This window comes from Anolis carolinensis, unplaced genomic scaffold, assembly GCF_035594765.1.
Source record: "Anolis carolinensis isolate JA03-04 unplaced genomic scaffold, rAnoCar3.1.pri scaffold_15, whole genome shotgun sequence".
Classification (NCBI taxonomy): Eukaryota; Metazoa; Chordata; class Lepidosauria; order Squamata; family Dactyloidae; genus Anolis; species Anolis carolinensis.
Genome location: NW_026943826.1, coordinates 7558668 through 7574544, shown reverse-complemented (window position 1 = coordinate 7574544; position 15877 = coordinate 7558668). Strand labels below are relative to the sequence as shown.

Genomic DNA, 15877 nt, shown 5'->3' with positions numbered 1-15877 from the left:
CTTCCTGCCTGGGGGGAATCCTTTTTTTTTTTTTTTTTTTTGGGGGGAGGGGTTGTGTCTGGAATTCCCCAGGTAGGAAGCAGCCAGGCCTTGAACCTCAAGGCTATTCGATGCTAATGCTTATATTCGGGTCGGCTTACCGTACAACCTCCGAGAATGCCTGCCATAGATGTGGGCGAAACGTCAGGAGAGAATGCTTCTGGAAGATGGCTGTATACAGCATGCAAATCTCACAGAAAGTTGGGGAAAGCTTGGGCCTTGGTGGCAGGTGTTTTGGACTCCAACTCCCAGAATTCCTCACAGCCTCAGGCCTCTTCCTTTTCCCCCTCAGCCGCTTAGCGGCTGAGGGGGAAAAGGAAGAGGCCTGAGGCTGTGAGGAATTCTGGGAGTTGGAGTCCAAAACACCTGCCACCAAGGCCCAAGCTTTCACATGCCTTCCATTTTGATGAGGTGACACGGAGTTGAGGTCACAAAGGTGTCTGGTGTGAATTGTTACTTTCTCCTGAGGAGACTGACTAGGCCGAGGCCTGCTAGAGACAGTAGGCCGAATCTCCTTACAAGCTGAGAAGAGTTAGTAGGCCCAAGCCTGTCGAGAGTAGTCGTCGTCCTGAGGAGAATTACTAGGCCCAAGCCTATTATTTCCCTGTGGAGAGGCTTAGGCCGAAGCCTAGCACCAAACTGTGACTGAAACTGGCTCTCGGCTTGTGGAGAGTTAGTAGGCCAAAGCTGGTCACCAGCGTTGGTTCCGCCGGCAAGAAATGGCCATTTGCCGAAGAACAAACCCGACTTCCATGTTCTTTCGCTCCTTTTGCCGCTGAATAGCATTGGCTCAGATTGGTTCCGCCTATGAACTTCGCGCCATTTGTAAATGAGGTGAGAAGCATCTTTAGGAGTGGAAGTATTCTATGAAACAGTTGTAGGAATAGCCCTTTCTTTATGTCTATACTAGCTGTGCCCAGCCACGCGTTGCTGTGGCATTTTCTGGTGGTTTTGGTGAGAAATTGTTGAGGTAGTGGTGGTATTTAATGTCTGTTGTATGGTTGTCTTTATGTTTAGTATGCACACTGAAGTGGATTATATGGCAGCGTGGAGTCAAGATAATCCAGTGCAAAGCAGATAATATAAGATTCTAAATGGGTTATATAGCTGTGTGGAAGGACCTTGAGTCTACACTGCCATATAATCCAGTTAAAATCTGATAATTTGTGGAAGAGGCCTAAGTGAGGCCTAACTGTGCCTGTCCCCTGGGCTGAGTAGGTTGCTAGGAGACCAAGTGGGCGGAGCTTAGCCTTCAAACTGGCAGCAACTGGATAAAAACTATTATTCCTCTCCCTGTAATTAGGACTTTATTTTTCTTTTCTTTTTGTTGTATCAACCTAGAGCCGTGAATGATGGGTTGTGTTGTCAAATTTCGAGGTTGGGGGGCCTGTAGTTTTGTTGTTTTGTCTGCTGCCCTGATGCCATCACTCTTTTATATATATAGATGTGTGTGTGTGTGTTTGTGTGTATGAGCACACACATACACACACATATATGTGTGTATATATATATACAGTAGAGCAGGGGTCCCCAAACTAAGGCCCGGGGGCTGGATGCGGCCCTCCGAGGCCATTGACCTGGCCCCCGCCCTCAGTTTTATAATATAATATATTGTATATACATATAATATTGATAATAATATTATAATGTAATACAATATACAGTAGAGTCTCACTTATCCAACATAAACGGGCCGGCAGAATGTTGGATAAGCGAATATGTTGGATAATAAGGAGGGATTAAGGATAAGCCTATTAAACATCAAATTAAGTTATGATTTCACAAATTAAGGACCAAAACATCATGTTAGACAACAAATTTGGACGAAAAAGTAGTTCAATACACAGTAATTCTATGTAGAAATTACTGGATTTATGAATTTAGCACCAAAATATCACGATATATTGAAAGCATTGACTACAAAAATGCGTTGGATAATCCAGAACGTTGGATAAGCGAGTGTTGGATAAGTGAGACTCTACTGTAACACTAATAATAATACCATATAATAATATTAATTATATATTCTATATGACATATAATATTACTAATAATATTACAGTATAGTGGTATAGTTCAATATAGTAATATATACTGCTAATATTGTGCTATGCTAATAATATAATATATTGTATGTACATATAATTTGTAAGCCACTCTGAGTCCCCTTTGGGGTGAGAAGGGTGTGATACAAATGTAGTAAATAAATGCAGTAAATAAATAAATAATAAATAAATACATTTTAGACTTAGGCTCGCCCAAAGTCTGAAATGACTTGAAGGCAAACAACAACAACAACAACAACCCTAATTAACTTGACTATCTCATTGGCCAGAAGCAAAATTCCCATTGAAATCCTGATTAAATGTATGTTGGTTAAAATTGTTTTTATTTTTAAATATTGTATTGTTCTTTCATTGTTCTTGTTGTTGTTGTTGTTGTTGTTGTTGTTGTTGTTGTTTTTGCACTACAAATAAGACATGTGCAGTGTGCATCAGAATTTGTTTGTATTTTTTTTTCTTTTTTTATAATTAATTTTTATTGAGAGGTTTCCGAGCAACTCCATACATTTCTTACAACAACAAAAATTCTCATTTCTCGATACAATAAAACACATATAAGACAACAAGGGTAACTGAGATTTTTTTTTTTTCAAATGATAATCCGGCCCCTCAACAGTCTGAAGGATTGTGGACCAGCCCTCGGCTTAAAAAGTTTGAGGACCCCTGTTCTAATGTATATACAAATATATATATATATATACATACACACACACACACATAGATACATAGATAGACCGACTGTGTTGGATAGTCCAGAACGTTGGATAAGCGAATGTTGGCTAAGAAAGACTCTAATGTGTATATACACACACACACACACACACACACACATATATAGTAATTACAGTAGAGTATATATATGTGTGTGTGTATATATATATATATATACATTAGAGTCTTACTTATCCAACATTCGCTTATCCAACGTTCTGGATTATCCAATGCAGTCGGTCTCCCTCCTCAATCCACAGCTGTTTCTTTAGGCAGCAAGGACTGAACTTTTACGGATTTAATTTCCAACAAGGAAATTATATAACATATTTCCAATATATATGTGTGTATGTATATACATTAGAGTCTTGCTTATCCAACATTCGCTTATCCAACATTCTGGATTATACAACGCAGTCGGTCTCCCTCCCCAATCCACAGCTGTATCTCTAGGCAGCAAGGACTGAACTTTTACGGATTTAATTTCCAACAAGGAAATTATATTTATATATTTCCAATATATATGTGTGTGTGTATATATACAGTAGGACTGAACTTTTACGGATTTAATTTCCAACAAGGTTGATACTATAAGTTCATTTTATGCAATTCTATATTTTGTAGTCAATTACTTAGTAGCCAATGTTTTTGTAGTCAATGTTTTCAATACATTGTGATGTTTTGGTGCTAAATTTGTAAATACAGTAGAGTCTCACTTATCCATGACTCGCTTATCCAAGGTTCTGGATTATCCAAGGCATTTTTGTAGTCAATGTTTTCAATATATCGTGATATTTTGTTGCTAAATTCGTAAATACAGTAATTACTACATAGCATTACTGCATATTGAACTACGTTTTCTGTCAAATTTGTTGTATAACATGATGTTTTGGTGCTTAATTTGTAAAATCATAACCTAATTTGATGTTTAATAGGCTTTTCCTTAATCTCTCCTGATTATCCAACATATTCACTACACCTGTAGTATCCCCTCCGCAAGGCAATTTGTGTGGCCTGGATGCAACAGACCCTGGAGAGGTTCCAATTTTGGACCACAGCTCCCAGTTAAAACAATTGAACATAACTGGGGATAATCAACTAGGCTGGTTTGTGCACAAAAGTATGCTTATTATGTGTCTATTTATTTTGATACCAGTTCTATATTTAGTGGAGCCTTGATGACAGATTTACTAGCTGTAGTGTCTGCTGCGGCCAGTGTTGTATCCCATGGAGATGTTTTTCCTTCTGGCTCAAACCAGATAGTCCCAACGTCAATTGAACACATCCTGTTTGGTTGTATTGAGCGAAAGGGGGAGGGAAACATTGCTTATGCCCTTTTGAGGCTAAGTGATGCTGGAGGAGCGGATGTGGGAGAAGAATACAGGGAAGGCTCTGGGCCAGAGAAGCCTGGAAACCTGCTTGTGATGATGATCTGCCCATTTTATAAATGTTTAAAATTTATCTATATATATAAAAGGGTAATGAAATTTTGGCCTAGGGCAAAACAACAAAACTACATACCCTAGAAACACTAAACTTGGCAGCACAACCCCTCATCCATGCCTCTACGTTCATACAACAAAAAGAAAAGAAAAATAAAGTCCTAATTAGGGGGAGAGGAATAATTGTTTTTATCCAATTGCTGCCAGTTAGAAGGCTAATCTCTGCCCACTTGGTCTCCTACCAAACCACTCAGCCCAAGTGACAGGCAGAGTTAGGCCTCACTTAGGCCTGTTTCACACTGCCTATAAAATACAGATTATCAGATTTTAACTGGATTATATGGCAGTGTAGACTCAAGGCCCTTCCACACAGCTATATAACCCATTTATAATCTTATATTATCTGCTTTGAACTGGATTATCTGGGCTCCACACTGCCATATAATCCACTTCAGTGTGCATTTTATACAGCTGTGAAGAAGGGGCCTCATATAATCCAGTTCTAAGCAGATAATATAAGATTATAAATATAATATGTAATAATTACTGTGATATAATAATACAGAACAATATAATCTCTAAAATCAGGACAGTAAATAAAGAACAACACTCTGAAAGCATAAGCCACAGCAACGCGTGGCCGGGCAAAGCTAGTATATTTATAAATTTATATATTGACCTTGGAGGTGTCTACGGACAACGATGGCTCTTCGGCTTAGAAATCTGACTCTGGGGGTTGGTGCTCATCTCCATTTCTGAGCCGAAGAGCCAGCGTTGTCCGGAGACACCTACAAGGTCATGTGGCCAGCATGACTGCATGGAGCGCCATCATATATATATATATATATATATATATATATATATATATAGCTATAATCATACAAAATCCAACATATATATCTCATTTGCTGTGTCATACTATGTCTTTGTATCAATAATAATAATAATAATAATAATAACAATAACAACTTTATGTTTGTATCCCACCCCACCACCCCAAGGGGACTCGGGTCGGCTTACATGGGGACCAAGCCCAACAATACACAATAAAATATAACAATATAAAATGCATACCAATCACAGCAATTAATGCATCAAAACTATAATACGCAACATCACAAAATAGAAGTGCAGCCAGTGGCCACGGGCGACATAAAGGCACTTCAGTCTTCAACCTTTTGTAAAAGCGCTCAAGACTTGGCTGTTTGGTTGTGCATTTAAGTAAATCAGATCTAATTTGCCAAATAGTCACTGTTGAATGTTTTTATGTTGAATGTTTTTATATTGTGGAATGATATTTTAAATTGTAAGTTGTTCGGAGCACTCTGGTGGAGAGCGACTAATTAAGACAGGGGTCCCAAACTAAGGCCCGGGGTCATTTACCCTCCAAGGTCATTTACCTGGCCCCCCTCCCTCAGTTTTATAATATAATATTTTTATATCATTTTAAATAATATAATATATTGTATTTACATATAATATTGATAATAATATTATAATGTTATACAATATAATACTAATAATAATACCATATAATAATATTAATTATATGTGATATATTACATATACAGTAGAGTCTCGCTTATCCAACGTAAACGGGCCGGCAGAATGTTGGATAAGTGAATATGTTGGATAATAAGGAGAGATTAAGGAAAAGCCTATTAAACATTAAATTAGGTTATGATTTTACAAATTAAGCACCAAAACATCATGTTAGACAACACATTTGACAGAAAAAGTAGTTTAATACACAGTAATGCTATGTAGTAATTACTGTATTTACCAATTTAGCACCAAAATATCATGATGTATTGAAAACATTGACTCCAAAAATGCGTTGGATAATCCAGAACGTTGGATAAACGTTCTGGATTATCCAACGCATTTTTGGAGTCAATGTTTTCAATACATCGTGATATTTTGGTGCTAAATTCATAAATACAGTAATTACTACATAGCATTACTGCGTACTGAACTACTTTTTCTGCCAAATTTGTTGTCTAACATGATGTTTTGGTGCTTCATTTGTAAAATCATAACCTAATTTGATGTTTAATAGGCTTTTCCTTAATGCCTCCTTATTATCCAACATATTCGCTTATCCAACATTCTGCCGGCCCGTTTATGTTGGATAAGTGAGACTCTACTGTAATAATAATTGTGTGATGTACATCACACAGTCCTAAACGCTTGGGAAGTGTTCGACTTGTGATTTTGTGATATGAAATCCAGCATGTCTATCTTGTTTGCTGTGTCATACAATAAAATAATAATAATAATAATAATAATAATAATAATAATAATAATAATAATAATAATAATAATAATAGCCTGTTTTCCTTTGTGCATGAAGCCTGTTTCTTAATATTTCGCCAGTAGGAACAACTAGGGAGACCTGCATGCTTGTTTACGCAAAGGATTTTTGTTTTGTAACTTAAATCAAGGATGTTTACTTTGAAAAAAGGGACTTTGAAAACTTTTTGTCTGCACTATTTAGAAAAGGCTGCCCTGGTTGTACCCTTGCAATGCTGAATTCCCAGCCTTCGTGCTGGAGGCCGTGCCTTCGCTCTGGCGCTGTGAGCAGGCAGGAAAGGAGGCTGACGTTCTTGGCTGGGAGCACTGTGTGCAGATAAACTCCTGTGGTCTTAGCAACATGTTGCTTTGTGCTGTAAATGTTTGCGGTTAACTTGCGAACACGACAGCCAGCAATCTGCCCTGTCCATCTGCACATAGCCACCTTCTGGAGTCAAAACTTGGTGGATGCGTTTCCTGCCTCATCCCTTTTGTGACTCTTTTCCCCACCTCCGCATACATCTGTAGGGATCTAGCAAGCACGGCAATTTCCTTGGCACACACCATACTTCACTGAACTACTGCAACCTTCTACAATTTGCCCCAATTGGAGGAAGGCTTAGAGGAGAAAAAAATTAAAAGACAAGAGATGAGTGATCCCCAAATTTGGCTTCTTGCATTTCCAACTTCAAGTTCACTACTGTTTCCATACAGGTCAGTGTTTTTCCTAAAGGCTAAACGGAAATATATTTGCAATACATTTGGTACGGTTGGAGAAGGTACTCTGGAGACTAGGACGCAGAACAATGGGTTTAAACTACAGAAAAGGAGATTCCATCTGAATATTAGGAAGAGCTGTTCAGCAGTGGAACTCTCTGCCTCGGAGTGTGGTGGAGGCTCCTTCTTTGGAAGCTTTTAAACAGAGGCTGGATGGCCATCTGTCGGGGGTGCTTTGTATGCTCAAGAGGTTGCAAGATATTGCACATATATAAATTCTATTGACTCACTCCAATCTTGAATATGCTAACTGCACCTTGGTTACTGGTTGGTTGAGTATGTTTTTATTGTATTTTATATGCCTTGTCTTTATATGTTTACACTAGCGGTGCCCTGCCACGCGTTGCTGTGGCCCATTGGAATTGCACTGAATAGCTCCGGGTTTGGGGTTTTTTTAGGTCCCGTGGAGGTTTGTGACGTGATATTTTGTGGTTTCAACCTCGAGGCATTGATGATGGATTGTGTTGTGAAATTTCGAGGTTGCGGGGTGTTTAGTTTTGTTGTTTTGCTCGGTGCCAGGATTCCATCACTCTTTTATATATATAGATGTTTTAAATGCATTTTGATATTGTATTTTATGCTGTATTTGGGCTTGGTCACCATGTAAGTCACCCGAGTCTCTTTGAGGAGATGGGGCGGGATACAAAAATATTATTATTATTATTTTATTATGACACAGCAAACAAGATAGATATGCTGGATTTCGTATTATCACAAAATCACAAGCCGAACACTTCCCAAGTGTTAAGGACTGTGTGATGTATTATTATTATTATTATTATTATTATTATTATTATTATTATTATTATTTCCTGCTTCTTGGCAGGAGGTTGGACTGGATGTCCCATGAGGTCTCTCACAACTCTTTGATTCTATGAGTCTAAGGACTATTGCTTGATGTCTAGTAATAATCATGATAATAATCATAATGCTTCATGCATTATTCACCGATACATCACATAGTCCTAGACACTTGGGAAGCTTCCGACGTGTAATCCAATACAAAAGCCAGCATAGTGATCTTGTTTGCTGTGTACTAATCTTGCTGTGTATCTGGGGGTGGGAAGGCTGGGGTATAAATGTATGAAATATGTATGAAATATTAATAATGTATGAAATAATAATAATAATAATAATAATAATAATAATAATAATAATAATACATCACACGGTCCTTAACACTTGGGAAGTGTTCAGCTTGTGATTTTGTGATACGAAATCCAGCATATACATCTTGTTTGCTGTGTCATACTCTGTCTTTGTGTCAACAATAATGCTTAATATTATGCATTTAAAGGGGAGTATTGTTGACATATACTTATCTGCCTATTAAAGGTAAAGATTTCCCCCTGACATTTAAGTCTAATTGTGTCCGACTTTGGGGGTTGGTGCTCATCTCCAATACTAAGCCGAAGAGCCGGCATTGTCTGTAGACACCTCCAAGGTCATGTGCCTGGCATGACTGCATGGAGCACCATTACCTTTAGGCCGAAGCGGTATCTATTTATCTACTCACATTTGCATGTTTTCGAACTGCTAGGTTGGCAGAAGCTGGGGCTAACAATGGGTGCTCATTCTGCTCCCCGGATTCGAACTGGTGACCTTTTGGTCAGCAAGTTCAGCAGCTCAGCACTTTAACATGCTGCGCTATCGGGAGCTCCCATGAAATAATAACTGTTAATATTATGCATTTAAAGGAGAGTATTTTTGTTGACATATGCATATCCGCCTGTGCGTCCCCAGAATGTGTTTATTCTTTTTCTACTGGGAAACTCAGTTGAAAAATTGTCAAAAGTACCATTTCTGATGCATAAATGCTATGCTAGTTTTATATATGTGTATATGTGTGTATGTATATATACACACACACACATATATATGTGTGTGTGTGTATATATATACATATATATATATACACAATATAATTTACAATAATATATAATATAACATATTGTATATACATATAATATTCATAATATTATATTGTAATACCATATAATACTAATAATACAATATACAATATAATAATATTAATTATATATTATATTTTACATGTAATATTACAGTAGAGTCTCACTTATCCAGCACTCGCTTATCCAACGTTCTGGATTATCCAACGCTTTTTTGTAGTCAATGTTTTCAATACATCGTGATATTTTGGTACCAAGTTCGTAAATCCAGTAATTTCTACATAGCATTATTGTGTATTGAATTACTTTTTCTGTCAATTTTGTGGTATAACATGATGTTTTGGTGCTTAATTTGTAAAAGCATAACCTAATTTGATGTTTAATAAGCTTTTCCTTAATCCCTCCTTATTATCCAACATATTCGCTTATCCAATGTTCTGCTGGCCCGTTTATGTTGGATAATGAGACTCTACTGTATATTGATACAGTACAATATAGTCATTTATTACCAGTATTGTACTATGCTAATAATATAATATTGTATGTAAATTTAATTTGTAAGCCGCTCTTGAGTCCCCTTCAGGGTGAGAAGGGCGAGATATAAATGTAGCAAATAAATAAATAATAAATAAATGTGTTTCACTTTGCAACGTGTTTTGGGATTGGCATTAAAATGTGATCTGAATGTCATCTCATGATCCTGTTCTTTATGAGAAGGCTGTTCTAGTTGCAATGAAGAAGAGCTGTGGGATGCACAGTATGATGGTCAGGCAAATCTACCCCAAGCGAATGAGATCACTTTGAAACGGAACAAAAGAGGTCTGTGTCCCACTCCGCTTATAAAACATTTTGAATTCAGGCTCTCCTTTGAGGCCGGTTTGGAACTCACAGATCTGATATGTCTCGCTGTTTGGGTTGAACAAAGCTGAGCCTTCCTTAAGGAAGCATAAGAGACCTCAGAGATCGGACAACTTCAATTTGAGAACTTTGGCTGTGTTTGCTTTGGAAACTCTGCATTAGTAACTTTGCAGAAGCTGAGATGCTTTGACCTAGCGTTGTAGAAGGCTGTGTCTTCTTTGGAAAATATTTGAGCCGATTTGTTGGTTCTCAATAGCCATCTCAAGCAGTGTTCAAAACAGTAAATCGATCTAAGTTGGCTTTTCTTTTTTCCTTACTGATCCAGCATTTTCAAAAAGCTCAAGCAGTTTGCACTTGATGAGCCACAGCTCTCCGGGAACAGCAGACTGTGCGCCTTGCATTCAATCTTCATTACAGCTTTTCAGTCCACCAGAACATTAATTCATGATGAACATTAATCCAACATAGTCTTGTCCTTAAGCATCATCAAACCTCATTATCTCGTTCTCCCAGCTGCTGTGGGTGAGATATTTAGAGAAGCAGGGCTTGCACGTGTTGCGAAAAAGCCCTCCGTTCTTGTAGACATTGCTAGTAGATTCACTGCTAACTTTGTAGATTTATTTCATTGCTGGAAGCTGTTTCAAGTTTCTGTGAAGTTGGGCACTATAAATCTTTAAAACATGTGTTTGCTGTCTATTGAAATTGAAATTGGGAGAGTTTTTTTAGTCCTGGATAACTTCCAGATCGGCTTTGTCCTTGCTCCATTGAGAAGTTAAGCGTAGAGCCCTTATCCCCTATTATATTTATATATTTTAAACATGTTGTTAGCTTGGTTGTGGGCCAGACACTTGGAGAAAGACTTTGAAATGGCCATCTGGGGCTGTTTTGCTCCAACTTAATTTCCTTCCTGCAGATATTTATTTCCATTTATTTATTTCCAATATTTCTATTTATTTATTTATTTATTTATTTATTTATTTATTTGCTACATTTATATGCCGCCCTTCTCACCCCAAAGGGGACTCAGAGCGGCTTATAAAATAAATTTACATATAATATTATATTATTAGCATAGTACAATACTTGTAATAAATTACTATATTGTACTGTATCAATATATTGCAATATTATTAGTAATATTACATGTAAAATAAAATATATAATTAATATTATATTGTATTATTAGTATTATATTGTATTACAATATAATATTATGAATATTATATGTATATATAATATGTTATAGTTATTATACACATATTTCTACCCTGCCCTTCTCCCCGAGGGGGACACCAAAAGGCGGATAATAATAATAATAATAATAATAATAATAATAATAATAATAATAATAAAACTTTATTTGTATTCCGCCCAATCTCCCTGAGGGGACTCAGGGCGGATTCCAACATACAATGGCAAACATTCAATGTCTCCATAAACAAACAAATGCTGACATAAAAATCCAAGAGAAACCCCACATATATAAATAACATTAAAACCTAACATCAATTTAAAGTCTAACAACAGTAAATTAAACCTAACATCAATAAATTAAACTACATGTAGTCAAACAAAATTATATAAAAACATCAAATCCAAACAAACATCCACATATACTCCTGTGTTGAATGTAACTGTTCAAAAGCAAATGGTTATTCATTGTTTTGGATTTTTTTTAGTGACACATAGTAGCTCATAAATGTTGTTATTTAGAATAGCTGACTTAACACATTATGAATGAAACATTTTCTGCTACATTTTAGTAAAGGTAAAGGTTTTCCCCTGACATTAAGTCTACTCATGTCTCACTCTGGGGGTTAGTGCTCATTTCTATTTCTAAGCCAAAGAGCCGGCGCTGTCCATAGACACCTCCAAGGTCATGTGGCCGGCATGACTGCATGGAGTGCCGTTACCTTCCCGCCGGAGCTGTACCTATTTTTTATTATTTTTTTTGCTTTTTATTCAAATGTTAAGTGCTTACATAAAAAAATGTGGGTGGGTATGAGTGGGGAAAGGAAGAGGAAAAGTGGGGAAGACAAAAGAGAAAAGGATAGGTGAAAGAAGGAAGGAGAAAAAGGAAGAAGAAGGGAGTTCAAAGGGAAGGTTAATTGGGGTAGGGTAATGAGGGTAGAGTTTGTTTTGGTCTTCCGTTTTCTACTTTTCGTGCTTATATTTAAGTGTTTAATTGTCTTTTCTTGTTTGTTGGTCACCATCGTAATTTGAATTCACCGGATTCTCCTTTTTGTTTCATTCAATCTGTTGCTACTTTTCTATATGCTTCATTTTTTTCTAGTAAGTCATCTTTATTGGTTTGCCTCTGTTTTCTTTCATTAAATATGTAAATCTATCCATGTCGTGAATTTCATCAAGCTTTTCTAACCAGAGGCCTTTTATTGGTATTTTATCCGATTTCCATTGTCAAGCAAAGGTTATCCTTGCGGCAGTTGATATATAAGTAAAAATAACATCATCATTCTCGGTAAATGTTGTTATACTTTCTCCTAGACCTAATAGATAAAATTCTGGCTTCATCAGAAATTCTTTTTCTAAATTTTTGTGTGTGTGTGTGTGTGTGTGTCTTTGCGGACTTCTTTCCAAAATTTAGTTGTTTCTAAGCATGACCACCAGGAATGGAAGTAAGTTCCCTCTTGCGAATTACATTTCCAACATTTATTTTTAATATTTTTGTACATAATTCCAAGTTTTTTTGGTGTGATATACCATCAGTGGAATATCTTATCCCCGGATTCAAACCACTGACCTTTCGGTCAGCAAGTTCAGCAACTCAGTGGTTTAATTTTTTAACTGATTTGTAGTGTATTGTACAATTTTTATATATGCGTTTTATTGTAAGCCGCCCTGAGTCCCCTGTTGGGTGAGAAGGGCTGGATATAAATATTGTAATAAATAAATAAATGAAAATAAATAAATAACCCACTGCACCATCGGGGACGCCTTCTTAAGTAATAAAAAATAATGTAATGGATGACGGGTGTGTAATGCCTGTGGAAGGAATAGATTTAGATTCCAGGAAGGCCAGATTCAACCCCAAAGCCTAAGGTTTCAGAGGTTCCATCCAGTTTTCATAAGATTATTAAATCTTTGTCTTTTTTCCAGGTGGTTTCATCCGAACATCAATGGAATCGAAGCAGAGAAATTGCTGCTCACCAGAGGCGTCCATGGGAGCTTTTTGGCCCGGCCCAGTAAAAGCAACCCAGGAGACTTTACGCTATCAGTCAGGTATGGTCTCTAAACTTTAATTAAAGGATAAAGTCACTGAAATAACTAGAGCTACCCTGTTTTCCTGAAAATAAGACATCCCCAAAAAATAAGACCTAGCAGAGGTTTTGCTGAATTGCTAAATATAAGGCCTCCCCTGAAAGTAAGACCTAGCAAAGTTTTTGTTTGGAAGCATGCCCGGCGCCCGCCAAACAAAACACCAGAGCATGCAGGATTGGTAAATGTAAATGGAAATAATGGTAGTAACAAGAAATTCTTCACAGGAGTCACATTTTGTCTGGTTTGGTTATGTTGGTTTGTGATGACAACTACTGTACAGTATATAATAAATGTTCATTTTTTTTGTTCAACAATAAATGTGATTTCTTCTTCATGAAAAAATAAGACATCCCCTGAAAATAATATCTAGCACATCTTTGGGAGTAAAAAAATAATATAAGACACTGAATATAAGCCTAATTGTACACAAAAAAACTGGGAAAACGTGGACTCCAGTATAAGCCGAGACTGGTAATTTTCAGAAATAAAAACAGATACCAATAAATTACATTAATTGAGGTATCAGTAGGTTAAATGTTTTTGAATATTTACATAAAGCTCAAATTTAAGATAAGACTTCCAACTCTGATCAAATCATTATTCTCATCTTCTTCAATGTAAATGTGCTTATGTATCCTTTTAATAATAAGAGAGTAAAATAATACATGTAATAATAATAATAATAATAATAATAATAATAAATACAGGAAAATAATACATGTAATAATAAATACAGGAAAATAATAAATGCAATAATAATAATATCAGAGTGAAATTATAACTGTATTAATAATAATAAAAATAGAGTAAAATAAATGTAATAGTAGCAACAATAATAGAGAAAAATAATAAATGTAATTATACCAATAATAATAGAGAAAAATAATCAATGTACCATATATTCTCGAGTATAAACTAACCCAAATATAAGCCAACCAGGACCCTCACCCGAGTATAAGCCGAGGGGGCTTTTTCAGTCTTTAAAAAAGGGCTGAAAAACTAGGCTTACACTCGAGTATATATAGTATATGTGTCTGAGAATGAGAACATATGAATGCAGTAATACTATGTGAGCAGCCTGCTTCATTCATAGAATTGTATGTCCTTTTTGATCTGTACCAAATTTCTACCAATGTAACTTCATTTGATATTGCTGAGTTCTATTATGATATGAGAAAGAGGGACGGAGGGACGCCTGCTCCAAACATCTCATTTTGAGTTTCCGAATCCTCCCAGTGTTTAGCATTATTGCTTCAGGGGAAAAAAAAAAATAAGAGCATCCATTTAACAACTGTAGCCGGATCTCTGTAAATAATTTAAAGGCCAAGAATTGGCGTTGTTGCGCTTCCCTAAGAGGTATTTGGGCCTCCGGCCAGCCGTAGAAAAATGGAACTGTTAAGGAGGGTGCTTGAAATACTTATGAAGGATGGCAAGCCACTCAAAATGGTAAATGGAGTGTGTTTTGATCCTAATTGATCTGATTTTGTTTGGTTATATGGATGGTTTGCAGGTAGGGGAAAGAAAGGAAGAACCTGGCTAGATCTACTGTTACAGGGTCAGCTCCTTTGCTTCTATTTGAAACAAGTGTCAAAACAAGTGCGTTTGGCACTTTGATGGAGAATTTAAGAGGAAATGAGCAGGAGAAGGTGAAGAGGAAAGAAGAGAAGGCAGGGAACAATAGGGAAAAGAATATATTATATTATATTATATTATATATTTATTTAATAAATTTTATTTATTTATATATATTAAGGTAAAGGTAAAGGTTTCCCCTGACGTTAAGTCCAGTCATGACCGACTCTGGGGGTTGGTGCTCAACTCCATTTCTAAGCCGAAGAGCCGGCGTTGTCCATAGACACCTCCAAGGTCATGTGGCCACAGGCATGACTGCATGGAGTGCTGTTACCTTCCTGCCGAGGCAGTACCTATTTATCTACTCACATTTGCATGTTTTCAAACTGCTAGGTTGGCAGGAGCTGGGGCTAACAGCGGGTGCTCATTCCGCTCCCGGGATTTGAACCTGGGACCTTTTGGTCTGCAAGTTCAGCAGCTCAGCCCTTTAACACACTGTGCCACTAGGGGCCCCCTTTTATTTATATTATATAAATATTATTATTAATATATATTATTATTAATATATTAATTATTATTAATAATATATATTAATAAATAAATATAGGTGTTTGATGCATCTCGTGTCAATTTAAAGTGCCAAAGCCCAGCCATACAAAACTAATTCTGCACATTGAAACAACCTTTAAAGTTCAGAATAAAATCTGGACTGTTTTGGCTGCGACTAGATGTTTGTCATATGCACTCAGATTGGACTACCAGGGCCAAAATTTGGCAAATGCTTTTCATGGCGGTCAGCAGTCATCAAATAACCCAACTTGGGTCCTGACTTCCTTAATGTATCAACTTCTATTGGGATCATTTCCTGCTGAAATATTTAGTTTCCTTTGCATGGACAGGTTTGCCTGATTTTGTCCGCAAAATTACCAGATAG

At 36.6% G+C, this 15877-nt stretch overlaps 1 protein-coding gene across 5 annotated transcripts in view; it reads left to right on the top strand.

Annotated features, from left to right (window-relative positions):
• The window catches only part of LOC100564881 (tyrosine-protein phosphatase non-receptor type 11), a 96321-nt gene that overhangs the window by 12532 nt on the left and 67912 nt on the right, over positions 1-15877 (top strand). For 2 of the 5 annotated variants that reach the window (XR_010001353.1, XM_062965580.1), the window contains exons 1-2: positions 6750-7261; positions 13210-13332. Coding sequence is in view for 4 of the 5 variants with exons in the window: in XM_062965580.1 (XP_062821650.1) it covers positions 7197-7261; positions 13210-13332 (188 nt within the window). In the remaining variant the exon portion in view is untranslated. Of the gene's footprint in view, positions 1-739; positions 874-6746; positions 7262-13209; positions 13333-15877 lie in introns of those variants that run through there. The other 3 variants (XM_062965583.1, XM_062965581.1, XM_062965582.1) reach the window with 3 other exon arrangements.